A 19,749-nucleotide genomic window follows, 5' to 3' on the forward strand; every position below is an offset into this window, starting at 1 on the left:
ACAACAGGTATTGTCGCATATTTCGCGTTTTACTTTGTGGCATCTCTGGCACAATCCTATTATAATTACTTACGGGTTTTATTTCTAGATTCATTACGCACATACACCAGTTCATGAGTATTTTATGAGATATTTCATGTGTTTTCACATATACGGTATAAAAATGAGATTCTTATTATTAGATATTTCAAATTGTGGCTTTTTATCACTTTGAATAGTGTAATTCTGTCATTTTCATGTTACTCCGCATTCTTATGATACCGGAAAAGTAAATAGATAAATCATATTTAAATTACATATCTCTAAATGTATGTGCATGCTATTTAGACGTATTATTCTATTTAGTCGAAATTGTTTCATAATTTAAAATAATTTTTTGCATTGATCTTCATTTAAAGGATGTATGATATATTGTTAATCTTTACTTAATGGTAAATTACAAAAAAGAGCTAAATAAAAGAGCTAATAAAAATTGAGATATAATATTGGGATGTCAAAAGCATTTCACGTGAGCAATTATAAGAAAAACCACGCTAGTAAAAATCTCTTTTTACTTCTTGCTTTTTGTCAGCACATTATAATTGAAATATTTAAAATACGAAATATTTAAAATTATAAAATGAACATCGAATATGTTTCTTGGTGTATCATGATATAATTATGATGCCACATTAAACGACTCGCGCCGCTAAAACTACATATAAGAAATGATACATATAAGAAAAGATACATATAAGAAATTGTTTCATTAATCGGAGAATATTAAATGTAAGGAATATATTATTTTACTTCGTAATATCGCGTTAGTATTTCGACGGTTGGCGCGCGACCTTGGGGTGGGAACGACACGGGGTGGCACGGAGCGGCGCGTCATGTTTACGTTTACGCGTAATTACTGCGCGGTCCTTACTGAGATTCTTAGAAATAGATAATCGTGTTGTGTACGGTTCTTTTTTACATTACTTTTTGAAATCTTATCGCGTAGAATGCCAAATATAATACGAAATATTGTACTTTATGAATAATTAATCATACTAGTAATCGTATTATGCGAATATTCATAAAATACAACATTTCGTATTATATCTAGCATTTTCTGTGATTATTATATGTTTCTATTTATTATTCGCGAGTGTTTTACGCGAGTGTCCTGTGCGAGAGGATGTCAACTCTATTCTGAGAGGAGATGGAGATCTGGGAGAGGCATCAGACACCGGCAGAGCAATCTTGCGGTAAATATTATTTTTTTCTTGTGTAAAATTAATCTTTTTTTGCTTATTTTTAAATCATTTTATTTGACAATGATTTAAAAATGATTATTTTTAAATCATTGTTAAATAAAATGATTTGAATAATTATATATTCTATAAAATAATTATACTTTTTAAAGATCTTAGCAAAAATAAATTTGTATAAAAGATTAAAGTAATTTTTAAGTAACTCTCCTTTTATCTAATTTAGATAAAAGGAGAGTTTATACCTTAAATAATTATACCTTAAATAAACAATATATGTTTAGAAGATATTGAATTTATTAAGTCTCTATAATTGCTAGTAATTATAGTCGGCACGCTTCTGTTCTTTATTTAGTACAGCGACGAACCACATCTACTTTCGACGATACGATTTTATCGATAGAATAGAAAATATATGTAGTTCCCAAAATGAAAATGGATGGATGGTCGATATCGATTGTAATAAGAAAAAGGCCGGTATGACTCCTCTCAGATTTCTCTCTGTAATAATAAACTATATAAGTGGACGTTGCTATGTAGTTTACATCCACTTTGTTAGAGAGCAGTAGTGTGCAGCAGCATTTTGCGGTTACAGGTTTTGGGTCGTCATGTCCTCTCTCAGATTTCTCTCTGCTATGGACAGAGAGAGATATCACATAGAGAACAGTAGAGAGAGAACACAGAGAGGTGAGAGCAGAAAGAGGTGAGAATCTGAGAGGGTCTCTAATCTTCTTTGATTGTGAGTGATACTGGTGACTCGGACTTCGAATCGATGAGTCAGTGAAGTAATCACAACTGACAAGTAACAGTGTCAGCGGCATTAGTGGCAGTGTTTGCTACTCCGCTGCGCAGTGCGTTTGTCGATCTGAGTGAATTCGGGTGGAGGTTAGCGTCGCATCTGCGTTCGTTAAATCTTCTAATTCGATACTCCTTTCTGTAGCTTCTGTCACTTTTTGCGAAGGAATAGCAGTAATAGCAAGCAGAACGGAACATCGTGAAGATGGGCGACAAAACTGGTAAGTGATAAAGATCCGCCTCTACTTGCTGTCCATACTCAGATAGAAAAATGAAGAGAAAAAAATTCGGGCGGGGAACGATTCTTATTTCGAAATCGATTGTTTTTTCGTTTCGCAATAACTGTGTCATTTGTTCGATATTTAGAACGTATTGAACTAAATTATTGTATAAAAAAAAAAACAAAAGAAAAATGTGAGGAAAGAATTTGAAACGAAATTGCAACGCGTTCCTCGATTTTATCTCGCGCGATAAGGACAAGATAAGGGACTTTCTATAGACTCGGATTTTTCTTCTTTTCTCGGGACAGAACACATCGTCATGACGCCGAAATGCAAGACAGCAAATTCCACGACATTGATAATTGAGAGACAGGCTCTGCCGCCAGCAGAAAATGGGAATGAGAACAATGTCCACATCGCTGGTGGAGATCACAAGGGGATTGTTATCAATAAACAGGTTGTGGCCGGTATGACGTACTTGCTTTAATTGATTGATATTATATTTAATACTAATAATAATATCTTGAAGTGTAAAATACTGAAGTAAAATAATTGAGCTTGAAATGTTTTATACATAGACAAAATAATAATAGAGAATTGCACGTAAAATGTAAGGCATAGCAGTGACTGTGAAGCATGTCATGTCGACAGTACTATTTACAAGCCTATAAGATTTTTAATATTTAATAATTTTTTATATTGATTTTCCACTAGTGAAACTAAAATGTAATGTTGGTGCAATTGAATGCAAATCGATTTACATTTTTTTCAATATTAATAAATAATTTAATTAATTCTTTTAAAAGTTATCAGATTATCCTGACAACAAAAAATATGTAATTAAAATATGTAAATATGTGAATTGATTTATATTCAATTGCACTCAGTGTATATCAGCATTGCACTAGTTTTTCCAATGGAAAAACTATTAAAAAGATCCTAAAATCGTCTATTTTACCAATTAAACGCAACAACGGAGTATGTACCGGAATTACTCTATTTATTTTTATTTTTTAATTATTAACAATTAATCTAATTATTTAAATGAGACATATAAGGGTGCGTCCAAGTGCGTATAAGATCTCAAACGATACTAAAAAGCAAAACACACATGTTAAAAGAAAGAAAAGTTTCTTTAGACCGATTTTTATAGAAAATATATTTTCAAAATCAATGTGAATAGAGTGTATATTTTAAGGATATTCAAATGTTTAATTGGCAATTTCTTTTATTTGATTGATATTTGGCAGGAATTATTTTTTTGTAAATTGGAGGGAGAGGGAATCATTTTGAGGGATGTAGAAGAAATAAATTTAAAAGTTTAAAAAATATGGACTACTCTACTCTGTATATATATATATATATCGTTGATATATAAATATATAAAAAATATGTAAGGGATTACAGAGAGTATATAATATGTATAAAAATTAAGGAAAAATGTGGCATTTAAATAAATCTAATCCGCGAACACATTGTATATTTAAATCCAATTGTTGTAGTAACAAATGGCGAGGTGCATCCTGCCCAACTGTGTCTGCAATTTAGGGTGTTTCTTGTAAGCGCACAAACTGGAAAGCATACACAAGAACAGAGAACTCTCCAATTTTGGTTTGTCGACACGCTCGCCGAGGCGGAACAGCCAAGCGTTGCGCAAGAATTTTTCCGAGAACTCGTGACGCCGCAGGAGTTTCCTAGAGGTGAATCGTAATGTGATACGCATTAATTGACAATCCAAGCACTTCTCATTCTTAAAATTATATTTTCAAGATCAAATGTATCTGATGTAACTAAAGTCTCTAAGTGGAGATTTTTTGTTTTCTTATAAACTCGTTAGGATTAAACTTAGTTTTAAACTGATGATTTATAGATAATTAAAGAAGCAGAACATGAAATTCTATTTGATATTCAAGAAAAAAATATCAAATTTAATGTTTACGAAATCACTCGTATCGATTAATCTTTTATATTATATATAAATTTTTATTCTTCCTTGCTGTGTAACATTTTACAATATTAGTTATTTTTCGCAGATTATGTAGGATTTATTAAAAAGATAATTAAATTGATGCAACATAAATATCCCAGCATTAAAAAACTAGAGGTGGAATTGAGACAATTGGAAGAGCCCATTACTCTTCCAAGCAGGCCATGTAAGTATTTAAATAGATATTTCTTTTTTGTTAAGTACAGAAATAAATTGCATATAAAGTATACTAAATTTAATCCTACATATATCTTTATTCTCAAATTATAATGTACTTTGGCTTGATAAAACAAAAAAAGTCTAATGGTATGGATGAAGGGAAGAGGCTGATTATTAAATTAAGCTGATTAAGTTTAATAGCATTTATTGAAAGATAGTAGTCGTGTTTCAAGTGCACATTGTAGCTGAACTCTAAAGGAAATGCACACTTGACTAAAACTCTCAATGGTTCATATATCCATTACGTAATTTAAGTCAGGGTTTTCTCATGTTCTCTGTACGCAGTTACACTGTATTGAGCACTGTTTTGGACATCTATGTCATACTTAATTTCTATTATTCACAGCTACTGGTCACTTACTATTCACACTTCCTCTCTCTGAGAAAGTTATGTGGAGATCAGGTTCGAGAATGAAAAGAAATTAACTTTTGTCACATTTCATTGATGTTTATTCCTTTCTTTTCTCATACACAATCTAATGATCCAAATGAAACTAACACACACAATATATTTTCTTGTAACACAATAATTACTAGATAAAACGTTTGTAATTTTTTTGTGTATAGCATTAAATTAAAGGAAAAAAAAATTTTTTTTTATTTTGATAGTAGATATACAGTGTTTCATTTTAATTTTTATATTAAAATATTTCGGAAAATATAAAAGATTTTTATTTTTTGAGATATTTTAATGTGAAAATTAAAAAGATGGGTCCTGTATATACATTCTGTCGCTTAGCACAATAATCTGGTAACCATAACAACATTGATTTAACATTTATGCATTGATTTATTATGATGTCCTATTTAGCAACTTAAGGATCATTAAAAAAATACGTTCGTTAAAATCATGGATTTTTCACCTCCCTCCTCCTTCTCCCTTTGTAACAAAAACCATAATCCCCCCTGCCCTCTCCAAAGTAAACATAAGATAAAATCCCCTTTTTTTAATAAAAGAAAGAAAGATCGTAAGCACTAATAATAAAAAAATATTTTGATATTTCATACACAATAAAGATGAAATGGGCTTATATGCGTGAGCGTGAAAACGGAACGCACTTTTAGAATCTATTCAATCGCGCAAGTAATTTGAATGAATAAGCAGCGATACAAAATCGAACGTTTGCGTTTTCTTTAACTCCTTTCCCCTCTCTCCCCTTCGTTTACTTGCATAACATTTTCGATAATTGCCTTCCTTTCTAAGTGAACGTATTTTTTTAATAATCCCTTAAAAAAATATATATTTCTATTCCTTTTGTTAAAATTAAAATGAAACATGTTACACGGGTTTATAAAAGTTATTACGCACTTTGATTATGTGAAAAAGGAAATTTTCCAATCTATTTAACCGAACGAGCAATTATTAGAGAATACTTTAGATATTAGAGTGTGAAAAACAGCCCATTTAATTTGACCTAGATTTTTTACATATAGTGTACAATATATACATATCTACCCTCACAGCATGTAATTATAGATAAAACTTATATACAATATTACAAACATTTTAACGTCCAACATACACGAACAACGATATTTAAATACACAATAAATATCAATTATATTTAGAATATGAATTTATTTTAGAATATGAATTTATTTATTCAAATTTAATTTTATCAATGCTATTTTGTTTGCATTAATTTCAAAACGAAAATTTATGGCATCAGAAGCATATGCACACGTACTTATAGCTACATATCTTATCATATACATATCATATACATATCATAAAAATTTATTTGTCTGTTTCAAATTGTAACTTTTTCGAATTGGTTATTCACTGATCATTATCATACTATATAGTATAATGACATTGCCACTTTAGTCTTCATTCTGTAAAGAAATGCATCTATGTAGAGCACGAACCTTCTATTCGTGATTATTAGCTGCCATAATGTATATGTGTTCAAGTTTCTACTCCCACATATAAGCTGTACCTTTCACTAACGGTTCTAGCTCGACTCTATAGATATAGAAACAAAGATTTAAGTTAAACTGTGCACTTATTACAGTTATATTTTGAAACTTTTACACTTCTACTTTGGATAGATTAAAAACTATACCTACTACACGAATTTAGACTCATCTACACTCATCTACACGGCAAAAAATTTAACTTGCATATGTTATGGAGTGCTGTATTCTTGTTTTAATGCTATTAATTGTCATTTTAAAGTTAGGCGGCTTAAAAGTTTGACAAACTACAATGTCTCTAACATAATTGCACAATTAAATAAATATTTCTTTTTTTTTTTTATTAAAAGTATCTACAGATGAAATAGTCATGGGTCAAGTGATTGAGCTAACAGTAGAAAAAGTTCTGGAGCTTATTGAGTCTGCCTATCCAAATCCTGTTACCGTAGTTGACATTGCGAAGTAAGTAATTATATTAAATAAAATTTAGATATACGGGAAAATAATATGTTGAATAAAATTAAATTTAAGATATGTTCGAATTTGATTTGATTCTTTAAAAATAGATAATTAATTGTCCGAACTTTTAATCGATTTACCAAGGTTCGAGTTTAAGACAGATCGATTCGTTTAATAAATAATCGGTTTCTGTTTAAACAATTAAAATTGTAGATAATAGTCACAACAAAGTAATAAATCAACGGTCATTTCGACGAAGATATTTACATGCATAAACTTACAAATTTATATATATCGTATGTTTCATACTATTTGATTAAGTTAAGATACACAATGTAATGAAATACTATTAGGTGTTGGAATTAATTCGTAGCGTTTTTAATGAAAGAATGTTATTTATTTCACATGAGCATTAAAAAATACATTAATGAAAGTACTTCCCATCACTTGTAAAACGCTACGAATTAATTCCAATACCTAATATAATGAAACATACTATTTTATATTATTTCATTAAGATATGCACATAGTTTTAATATTTTATCCAAATTATGCAGATATTTGTGATTTTGAGTAGGTCTTAGCGAAGTCTCAAATTTTCGGCACTTTATTAAAGAATCACCTTAATCAATCTTATTCAAAAGCGATTTAGAAATAGATTCTTTAATGAAACTCGATCATCCCTAATTAAATTTTAATTTTATTAAATTTTAATTTTATTTTTAGGGAACATGGATGGGAGCTATCAGCTGTGGAGGCTAAATTAAAAGAGCTTCAAGAGAAAGGGCTTGTTAAAGCAATAGATCATGGGGCTTTCACACGTGTTGTCCATGAGGATACTCAAGTCCAAGTAATTTGTTATTTAAATATAAATTTTTCAATTAATTTTTATTAACATATAACGTAATGCTATAAAATATATTTTTAGGTAGTAAAGTCGATGCCAACGATGGCAAGCGCGAAGCAACCCACTATTGCTATCATTACAGCTCAATATTGTGAAAAACTTGCTGTGGATTCATTGATTGAGAATAAGGAAACCTTTGTTCGCTACACGACTGTTGGTAAGGCTTTTTTCTATTTACTATTTACTATTGTTTAAGATATACTTTATATATCTCCAAGAACAATAAAATAAAATACTTCCGATATAAAATTATAACAGGATAATGTTTTCAAAAATAATTAATTTCTCTATTAAATTCTTTCTTTTAAATTAGAAAATAATCATAATTTAAATATTAAAAGATACTCATTTGATATATTAGAAAAATAGTTCTGTTAACTCTCTGCTTTTATCCCTAGCTATATTTTTTTAAAATAAAATCGTCTACTAAAATTATTATTTTTAAAATATTTTGATTAATTTGTACAGATAAAATATTGTTAGTTATTTTTCTAGTTATAATCATTAGTTATTCCTTTTTTTCCGTTCTCATGCAAATATATGCGATTTATATTGCTCGCTAATCAGCGACAAATGTTTAAACAATAATGGAGATATATTTCACCATGCATGAAACTTTAGGTACCGCAAGTTCATCAGATGCAATAGACGGAATTCCGCGGGTGATATGCCGTTTTGGTAAAGTAACTTGTAACATAACTCTATCATTTTAATGTCATTTCATAGCTTGCCAGTTGCTTGTGAACCGAAGAACAATGCAAGGCAAAATGGTGCTACAAATGTACATTTTGAAACACATTGATTCTTTTATGTTGACATTACAAATTCATTGATTTCATGTATTATACATATATGTATAAAATTCTTATATAATAGTTTTTGTTTTGTGTTGTGAACGTTTTGTATGGCTTTGTTTTTGTTATATGTTATAATATAATTTTGTTAGACTTATTCATATTTTGTATCATATTCATTTTATGTGGTTTGTATAATACTAAATTATTTTATTTTTTTTTTTTCTATGAGTAATAATATAATAATTCTATTTTTTATATTTATTTCTCATGAAAAAGATTTTATCTCTTTTTTTTATTAATGAATACATTATCTGTTTTCAAATTTTAATAAAATATTTTAGTTTTTGATAACTGTTTCCATTCAAATGTATTCAATCAGTAACTTCTCGACAATACTAATAGATAAGATTTTCAAAGAAATTTTGTTATACTATTTGCTTCTCTTTGTTATGTCTAGTATTATTACTAGACTTGGGAGATGCTTCTACATGGAATGGATTATTATCTATCTATTTTATTGTCACATATAACACAGGTTCCGTCCTTTGTTGATAGCCGCACAATGCACATATATAATACAAATCAAGAATATATAGAAGAAAATATAAACTTCAAAATACATAAAGATAAAAGTAATGAATGGATATATCATTTGTTATAGGAGAATCAAATGTATATACTTTGGGCAATATCGGTGCGCATAGGATTGTATGCACTAAACTACCAACTGTGGGACATACCAGAGAAGCAATGACCGCAGCTGGCAATACCACTACTAGATTGTTGGGTATGCATTTAACTTTAAATTTTTTATTTTATATCATAGTCCGTGGCCATATTATTAAATGCATTACATATTTTTTATAATTTTTTGATTTTTAATCAGATTTATATTATCATTAGGATTGTTTATCATTTTAAGTTTGTTTTTTATTCCTAGACTGTAGTAGAACTCTTTTCTCTCTTACCAAATTAAACATTATACTTACTTATCTGACTTTAAGTTTCAAAAGTGTACATTACTCTACTATAGAAAATAGACAAATTGTTATAATCGAAACATAAAAAAAATAGTTGTCTATAAAATGAATGCATTTGTTTAAATTTTCTTGTTGCTTATAGTGTTAAAAAGTCTAAGAACCTGTTAGCCGTGATAAAAGCCATAAAGAATGCATATACTTTCTGTTTGTCAGTGAACGTTAATTTAAAAATTATTTAACATTATTAGAATTAAAGCTCTAATAGCCGCCAATAATGGCTTAACAAAATATTTAAAAAACATCTTTTTATTTTACAAAAATAAATAAATATTTGATGAATGCTATCAAAGTTATGTTTTTATTAATTAAAAATATAATGAAAAAAAACCTCTTCTTTAGATATGTAAACATAAGAATAATCATCATTTTCACATATAATAAAAAAAATCTATTGAAAAATCTGTGCATCTAATGACATGGCCAGGGACTGTATATGTATATCTTTTTATTTTTATTACATATTGTTACAATGTTTAGTCTTTGAATATATTCATAGGTACATTTCAAAAAGTGGATTTTGTTTTTCTTGTCGGAGTTGGTGGTGGTGTTCCTCATTATACAGATTACAATAAACACGTGCGATTAGGCGATGTGGTAATATCGCATCCAATGCCGCTCAATAAGAAATACGCGTACGTTTATTGCGAAAGTGCTAAGATGAATGAAAACGAGAACTATCATTTTGAAACCAAGGAATATTGCCCGCCAAATCTTGGTCTTCAAGAAATCGCGGCAACTCTGAAGAAACAGGTGATTTCAAATCAATATTAATATATTTGTATATTTGTGTGAATCCATGTTACATGCTTGTCTAAAGTATGCATCTTTTTCTGTAGGCTGAAAATGAGACGTTTCCGCCATGGCAAATGTACATGAAGGAAGGTTTGCAGAATTTGGTCAATCAATCAGAACATGATTTTAACGCGCCACCACCAGAATCTGATAAACTATATATGGCTATTGGAGAAAGGGATGTCATTGAAGTATCTCATCCAATCGCTCCTCAAGATTCCATAAATAAAAGGTAAAAATTCAACATTTCATCGCATACACTGTATATTTTTATTATATAAATATATACTATCTTTTTCATTATTGCAGAACTGATAGATGTTCCCGAATTCATTTGGCACCAGTAGCTTCTGGCCGACAAGTCGCACGAGACGATCAACTTAGGCAAAAGTTTGCGAGCCGATTCGGTGCGCTCGCATTTGATGCAGAGATGGATGCTGTCGTAGAGAGTATCTTAGGTAATTGTCGCGAGAATTTCATTGTAATCCGCGGAATTGCTGATTACAAAGACGGCACTCGAATCAAAGAATGGCAACCGTACGCGGCATTAGCGGCAGCTAGCGTAATGAAAGCTATTATCTGTGCTATGGATCCACCAATTAATGACTAATATCACTTCTCATCTAGTTTTTCTAACTTTATTTTACATAGTATAACAATGCAACGCGCATAATTTTTCGTAGGGCAAAGAATGAAATCTAAAATCAAAATAGCACATATTACATGAAGTGCACAAAAATAATTAAGTAACTGGCTTATTCGATAAAGTTCCTTATTAAATTAATACTTAAAAATATTTACAAGTGATTGCACAACTTTTATAGATTATTAATGCAGTATATTGAATCTTTTATAACTTTGTTAGTGCCATTTTTACAAACGCTTATTTGATAATATTTATTGTAAAGATGTTTTTACTCGATATTACATTATTAACATTGAGGTAAAATACTTTCGAGAAAATAGCAAGAAAAATATTTGATTGCGTTGTTATTTCTTGAATTTTTGACGCGTTAAGGCTTGAAAAAAATAGTGCCATTATTATTTCCTATAATTATCGCATAATAATTGGAAATTTTGCAACGAGATAATTTTTTTTGCGAAAATAAACTTACATTCGTCTTGAATGTATATTAAAGGAGTGTGTTGCAAACACATATATGTTCGACTTTGAACACCAATCAGAGGCAACAAAGACTAATAACGCTTTAAAGGATCATTCTCTGGATAGGTAATGAATTTAATATGACTCTGTCTAATTTAACTACTGTTGCATTGTACTTGCTATGATTAGGATGATTAGATATTGGGTGAGTTCAAGTCGGCGACTAGATCTGCTTGCCGAGCAATTAAACATGATTGGTTTGATTCACAAGTAAAAATCAATCAAACTCATTCACTCGATAAACATGCCTAGCCTCTGCCATCTTGAACTCGCCCATAGCATTAGGTCCAAACGAAATACGAGTTAGGCAAGTTATAAACTGTTGTAGTGATAGGTATAATAGACGCAAATGGAACTGAAAGTAAATTTAACAGTATTTATCAAATCGAAATGAAATTGTCGTTACAATATATTGCTGAAGTAATTATTAAATGTTTGCCAGAGTATATATTAACGTTTTCAAGATATGTATGCATTCTATATTCACACACTATATCTACGAGGATCAAAATGCATTTTTCTGAAGTCCTAGATTACATGGACGAAACGCGTAACAAAAGTTTCTATTACAATGTGCCAACGTGTTCATACTTGTTAAATTCACTGCCCTTTTAAAAAATTCAGACACTGTCTTTGCAAAAAATTTTCAAGATAAATTTTCTGTACCTTTAAATATTTCATCGGGGTACCAATTCTTTCGATAAGTCTACATTTACAGGGTAGTGCACAAAAAAACTTAATGTTAAATTTCAATATGGGCCTAAAAGATAAAAAAAGATATATATACATATACAGGGTGTACCTAAATGGCCAAACTTCGGAAACGTGCAGGGAATCGATATAAACTAAAAAAAATGTTCTTTAGAGATATGATCGCTTTTACTTCATTTTGGAGAAATTTGTCAAAAAAAAGACAAAACGTAATTTATATTATTCGGATCGGCGAGTCATTACGTTGATCAGCTCAATGCGACACGAGCTGTACAAAATGCAATGCATGCATTGCTGCAAGAGGCCAACATTTTGAACAATATCTGCATTAAGCAAGTAAATAAATAAAAAAAAAGTGAAAAAGTGTGAATAAATAATAAATAAGTACAAAAATGAAAATAATATTTTATCTTTTTTTTGCAATTTTCTTCAACACAAAGCAAAAACGAGCATATTTCAAAAGAACTCTTTTTTTTTTCTTAGTTTATCGATCCCCTACACGTTTCTGAAGTTTGATTATTTAAATGGACACGCTGTATATATATATATATATATCTACACATATTAACAATGAAAAAGATTTGAAATTTTAGCAGAAATCCAAAATAACATAAAAACTACAAAAAAAACGATTGATTCTTGCTATATCTTAAAAGGTACATAAGAAAAATATTAATATTTATTTATTTTACAATATATTAATATTTTATTTATTTATTTTTGTACTATCTTTTTTTTGTGCAATAGTTTAATATTTCGTCTATAGCCTATATGCTGCACACGCGAATTTGAAGAAATTCTATTGATAATTGTATAAAATCTGTTTTAAACAATTATTTATACGTGTTTAGCAGAGACATTAATCAACATTGAATGATAGAAAGACCTAAAATCAATACAAACGATAAAAGTCACTTGTTGCGTAGTAGCACATATTTAAAATTCTATCAAACATAAAGAATGATTAAATAGTGAGCAGCAAAAGTTTCGAAAATGGCTTATTATCTCAGAAAAAACATTGGTTAAGGGGATCCTAAAGTTATCTGTGTGTTTTACTGATTATTTTTCAAATAAGTATTTTTCTAATTGTTTTTAATTTAAAAATTCTTTTTCACAATTAAAGTATGAACGATAATATAATTTACCGGTCGATTTTATGTTTTTATGCTTAAGTTTTTATTAAAAATTTTTTATTGATCTTGACTACGTTTTTCAAAATTACATAAAGCTCACATAAATATCAGCTGTTAATAGATTTTTTAATGTTTGTTCAAAATATTTTTCCATTAATCAATATTTTCTAAGACAGACCTCTTCCGGAATTTTTGCTGTTTACTGTATACTTGCGCGCGCGAGCGCACTTACATGCAGTGAGCCTGATAAAATGTTTATCACATTTTTTTTCCCCCAAAAGTAGAAAAAAGGAAAAGATATTTATTTTGAATATTAAAATTGTGATATAAAAGAATATACTTTGATATTTTGAGTAATCTTAAGGAGGTTCTCGCGTTTGATAAAATATAAGACAAATCTATAATATATACATGTAATACAAAAGTTAATAATATCAATAATATTTAGAAAATATTTCATTGACTTTCACTGTACTATTTTAGTGATATTTAATTATAAATTTATAGAATTTTACATTATAAATTGAAGTTAACTTTATTCTGTAGTTCTCTTTTAAATTGAGACATTTGCGTATAAGACAGCAATTTAAAAATCGTTATTGTAAAATAAACACTTAAGTTTGTTCTCGTAAAGTTTCATTTAAACTGACCGTACAGTCACAAGACTATTGTACAGTTTACAAGAAATTTATATTCTTCAATGAAAAAAGCTAAAATATATGTCAAATGGACGATACGTACATACATCAAATAAGCATCTGACAACTTTTATTTTGTCATTTTGAAAATATTTAATAACATATAAAACTAACAATAATTATGTATAATAGCATAAGATATTGTTAGTAACTTTTTTATTTCATTATTTTATATATTATTATGAATAAACTGTCTATTGACAGTAGCACGAGAATAAACCTCCTTAAGTGTTCTTGATTCTTTTACAAAATATCGTTTTAATGGAGACTATTTTTTAGTTATTCTATTGATGTACTCAAATTGAATATCTTTATACTAGAGTTTTTTTCGAAAATTAAATTATTTTTGAGATATAAACTAATAGCGAATTTGATTGGGTGCACTAGTGCATATTAAAGCTGTTGTACACTGATTTAATCTGAGTGTAAAAGTAAAATACAAATATTTTGAATTATAAAATAGATATTGAGCAAAATTTAATTGTGATATTACTACAATAGTTTAGTTCAACAAAGATTAATTCGGCGCATAGTTCAAATGACTACAAATATAGTAATTTTGCATATACATATAAAGTATATGTAAATTCACATGAAATTATTTAAGCATTAAAGATCCAGCTTCAACTGATCATCAAAATATGTCCCACTACTTGTTTTATAATTTTAATAAGATATGTTTTCCGTATCTTTAACCGTTTTCGAAAAAAAAAACGTGATGAATTTTGTCTTCAAACTTACTCTATATGGTGTCTCAGATACCATACTGGAATCACTTCTCATAAGCAGATAAAGCAGACTAAACTAAATTGAAAAATCCTCTATCATTTTGTAATTTTCGCAATAGTTATGTGAAATATTAATTTATAAAGATCGCCAAATAAATGCGTATCCGCTCGGCTTATCGTCAAACGCAAGCACATGGTACGATATGTCTGCCCAGTGCGGAGACTGAGAAAGTGTTTTCTTTCACCGCTCGTGTATTACTAATGCCGTTATAAACAATTCCCCATACGCCTAGCAATCTACGGCGATTTACATTCCTACTCGCCATGCGCTTATATTTGATGATAAATCGTGCTATTTAACGATCTTTAGAAATTAATATCTTGTTAATTATTCCAAAAATTGCAAAATGGTAGAAGACTTTTCGACTTAATTTGATCTGCTCTTGCTCACGAGAGGTGATCCCGTAGATCTGGAACACGCTGTGTAAAATAATACACTACATAATAATTTAAATTGAAATGGGCGCGTGTGGATTTATATGCATAATAAAAGTTTAAATTGATGTGACGACAGATTTCTATTTTAGGTCTAATATTAGTTATACATTATGAAATTTTCATAATCGAAATTTAGGAGCTTCCAATTGCGCATTTACGTTATTATGCGTTTTTGATACTAGTCGCATCTCAGTTTCCTTGTATTTATATTTGCTACTTATTAGATTATGATATATCATAGATACTAATATAACATGTAAGTTATTTCACGTGATTATTTAGTTCGTATTTTATAAGGAGAAGTTATTTCTATGTCAATGTCAATTCAAATGTGTACTTGATGAATAGCGTAAATTATTATTTAAAGATTTTTCAGATTATTTATATGATTATTATCTTAAGATTTAAGTATCTCCAATGCGGTTTTTAAATATGTAAAACTTTTAAAATATAATATAGGGAGAACTAGCAATATTAAAAATGTGTATAGAACATTGAAACGTTGATGCCTTGGCAAATTTCTTTTTTTTTCTTTTTTTTTTTCCTTTTTTTTCTTTTTTCTTTTTTCAAGACAAATCAATGTTCTATTAATTTTTAGAATTCTTCATATATTTTTATGATTGGAAAATATGAAAAATATTGTACTAATATTTATAGATATATTACCAAAATATGTATATTACTTAGAAGAGGAATCCCAGAGGTGTTCAAGTTTTTCGATGCAAATTTTTTTGGCGATTCTCGAGGCCAAAAAATATATACATGTCGTCATGGTGGAAGAAGACAAGTGAGACAACTTGAGGGATGTGCAATTAAACCAAAATTTAGGATCAAAATTTGATTGCCAGCTGATTGTTCTGAATTACATTATGCGCATTGTTTCACCTGTCTTTTTCCAACATGCGTGTTATGACATTTATCAACATGCAACTTTGTTTTCAAATTATAAATTTCTTTTAAATTTAAAAAATTGAAATCACTCTGTCGAATTGAGTTCTCATTCGAAGTTCAGCAATTTTTATTTTTTTTTCAAATATGCGTTCTATTATGTTTGTTACTTCTTTCAAACAATTATAATATTGATATCATAAATATTATAATATTTCCTACAATAATATTAAAGAGTTTCTATGGTTAACCTCTAGACATCATGTGATAACTTGTACACATCGAATAATGTATAGTAGACATATATTGGATTATTATAGGATTTTATGAAGGAACTATCCATGATTTTGGATTTTAAAATCCTGGCGGTCTAAAGATTAAAAAATTAGTTTTGCATACAAAAGTTATATTAACGATATATATGTATGTTTCGAGACAATGGAGTATCGAAACGTTTTATTTATTGCAAAAAAAAATTTACCAAATGTTTCCTTGAGGAACAAGCGCGATCTGAATTTTTCGGATTTTCAAAAATTTATAACTTGAAAAGAAAACCGCATGTTGATAAACGCCGCAACACGTATATTTTTTTATCTCAAGAATAAAGAAAATTGGCATCAAAAACAATGTATACTTCTGGGATTCCCCTTGTTAGTGGTATACTTCTGTAGATATCAAATTATTTATTATCTAAAAATATTCGAATGTCGAATTGCTATGGCCGGAAGAGAATATGTGATTTGCATATGTCCGTGCGTAAATCAGTCTTCCGGATAAAGCAAAAGTTCAATAAAAAAATGCATAAGACGATAGTTGTTTGTCATAGATTTTTGGATGATGAATACCGTTTAGCAAATTATTCTATCATGTTACAATTTTGAGAAATTTACATTTAAAATTACAAAAAAGGCTATTTTAATATATTTTGGTACATAACGATGTGTTAGAGAAATTTTATTCAATATAAATTTAAATATGTTGTTAGGACTTTTATTTTTTAAAAGGAATTTGCGGTGTTGGTTAAAAACATTTTTGTGATTATTGGATATCATATGAAAGTTACGATTTTTATATTGATTTTATCATTCTAAATTTATCAATCAAAATTAATATTCAGCTGAAAAATTCTTACGTTTAAATAATATTGGGTTGGAACAAATATTCGAAGTCCTATAAACATCAAAATTGAAACGGCTGTAACTTCATTTAAAAATGAACGAAATTTAAATAAAAAAAAAAGACATTTTAAACATAGAAATATGGACTGGCAATACAAGCAATTTTGTGTCCTTACTTCCTCTTTCTACAAGTATCCAGAAGTATTTCACATTTCGTTAAGCTATACGCAACGACACTACCGTGGCTACTTTATGCGAGACTGCGAGTTGTGGGAGATTTACATTGGCTAATCATTGACCCAATTTTTTATACAATTAGTATTGGGTTCTTTTTTAAAATTGTGGAGTAATAGAGCAATTTGATAAACAAGATCGTATTTAGCACCCAAAAAATTCAAGAAACAGAATTACTTTTGTTATCTCGAGAAAAGATATATTTTAAAAGATTTATTTTTTGTTAAATAGTATTATCAAAATCTAAGAATTAAATCTCGATTAAGCTGAACGTAGATAATAACTGATACATACTTGAGAAGTGTCCATTGTAATGAAAAAAAAATCTTGTCATATTATCTAATTTCAACGCATAATAACGTTATTATTGACGTTATTATTATTTTAACGTGCAAAAAAAACGTTTATCTCTTTGTCTCTACAGTAGTTTGTGAAAATAAACATTTCGACCATTTAAATCCTTTCGCATTTTTCATTTATGAGTGACAATGATTCAAAGATCCTCGAATGATAAATGTCTCACGGTAGCTGCACGGTGCATATGCATGTCCAAGAAGTAGAATAAGGTGCTATATTTAATCTGCTTCACAGCAGAAAAGAAGCTGTGATAATTCTTTCTGATAATTCTTTCATGTAAAATGGATGTGACTGTAGGGCAGAGAATCGACTCGTCAACTATCGATTCTGTTACTGAAACTTGTGCATTGCAATTTACATATTGCGCACATATGAAGACAAATGTATAATGCGTTATTAATATAAGAAATTAGATGTATGTACAGTGAATGCAAAGTATTCATACAGGGAAAATTTGTTTTAAAGAAACTTTATTTTTAAAAAGTCAAGTTTATTTTTAAAATGTCCTGCGAAATGACTCGTCGAATTGATATCGATACGATGATATTAACACCGATTCGACATCAATTCGACGATCTAATTGACAGTCATTTCTTGCTGATAATTATTACAATTATACATATACAATTTATTTATAAATAATAAGATAGACTTTAATATGAACTTTAATATATTTCTCAAAATTATATATATATGTATACCAAAAAGATAATTAATAATTAAGTATATTACTCTAAAAATAGGTAAAAATTAAAAATGATACTATTTGAATGCATAAAAAGTATTCGTACAGTCGAAAAATTTAGTTTTTAAGATTATAAATTCACGCGAAGTTCGTTTATTTAATAATAATAATAATAATAATAATAATAATAATAATAATAACAAAGATATTCAAGGTTAATGAGAATCAGTGTGGGTGCGCAAATTGTTAAATTAAAAAATTCACTTTATTTTTTGATATATATCTTTTTTATTCAGAATTCTTGAACGTTTCAACTTTCTTAGGAGTCTTCATCACAATCAAACATTTTTAATCAATATTGGTTAAGCAATCCATCATTAAATCACTCATAGGTTTACTAAAACTGAAATGGATTCTAATTCAAAAACATAATTTAAAAATCTTAAATTCTATAGAGTGAAAAACAAACTCATTTCGATTGACGCCAAACATATTATGAAGTTTTGGAATATCGAAATTTACAGAGTGATAATTTTTAATATACGATTAAATTTTTCTGACATATTAAGAGAAAACTATTTAAACTAACTATACAGTCCGCAGTGAGTATGTCTAACGAGCAATTTAAAATTGACAAAAGTCAATGGAAAAACAATATATCATAAATATAAAATATATCAAAATGGAAAGTGTAAAAAAGAATTAGAACATCAAATAAATTATGGTAACAAACATATTAGCAATTATGTCAAATTAATTAACATCGATGCGTAAGCGTGATATAATTCATTTGTACCTGAGTCCATGTTGAATCTATTTTTTTGCATATGTATATGAGCTTTTTCAGAAATTAATCGTTTATTTAAAACTCCCTCTACATTATTATATTAATTTTTTACAAATAAGGCTTTTTTTATAAAAATTTTACTTGTACGAATACTTTTTGCAATCACTATATGTGAATTCAATTAATGGAGCATGTGTGATCGGAAAGTATCTTAAATTATAGTTTGTAATACGTTTCAGCATATCGCAAATATGTTCAGTATTTATTAATTTTATTTATTATAATTTCTTTATTTCTTTGTTTCTTTATGAGAAAATGTTTTAAGATAAGTTATACGAGTGTATTATTTTATCAAATATACGTGATCAATCGTTAAAC

At 28.5% G+C, this 19,749-nt stretch overlaps 1 protein-coding gene across 5 annotated transcripts; it reads left to right on the forward strand.

The window, feature by feature from the left end:
* Positions 1–1,827: 1,827 nt before the first annotated feature.
* On the forward strand, positions 1,828–19,748 carry LOC105142947 (uncharacterized). Of its 5 annotated transcripts, none has more exons than XM_011050868.2 (14): positions 1,828–2,120; positions 2,197–2,251; positions 2,560–2,718; positions 3,754–3,951; positions 4,285–4,404; positions 4,804–4,860; positions 6,725–6,836; positions 7,560–7,683; positions 7,762–7,897; positions 8,362–8,418; positions 9,199–9,324; positions 10,074–10,327; positions 10,414–10,601; positions 10,679–19,748. In XM_011050868.2, the coding sequence occupies exons 2-14, from the start codon at positions 2,236–2,238 to the stop codon at positions 10,977–10,979; spliced, it is 1,848 nt and encodes a 615-aa protein (XP_011049170.1). In that variant the 5' UTR covers positions 1,828–2,120; positions 2,197–2,235; the 3' UTR covers positions 10,980–19,748. The 5 variants fall into 5 exon arrangements, with proteins under 5 accessions (XP_011049170.1, XP_011049172.1, XP_011049171.1 ...); XM_011050866.2 differs by having other exon boundaries at positions 1,838–1,938; positions 2,176–2,251; XM_011050870.2 differs by lacking the exon at positions 8,362–8,418 and having other exon boundaries at positions 1,829–2,251.
* The last annotated feature ends 1 nt before the right edge of the window (position 19,749 follows it).

Source organism: Acromyrmex echinatior, chromosome 8 (genome assembly GCF_024713525.1).
Source record: "Acromyrmex echinatior isolate Ae372 chromosome 8, ASM2471352v2, whole genome shotgun sequence".
Lineage (NCBI taxonomy): Eukaryota > Metazoa > Arthropoda > Insecta > Hymenoptera > Formicidae > Acromyrmex > Acromyrmex echinatior.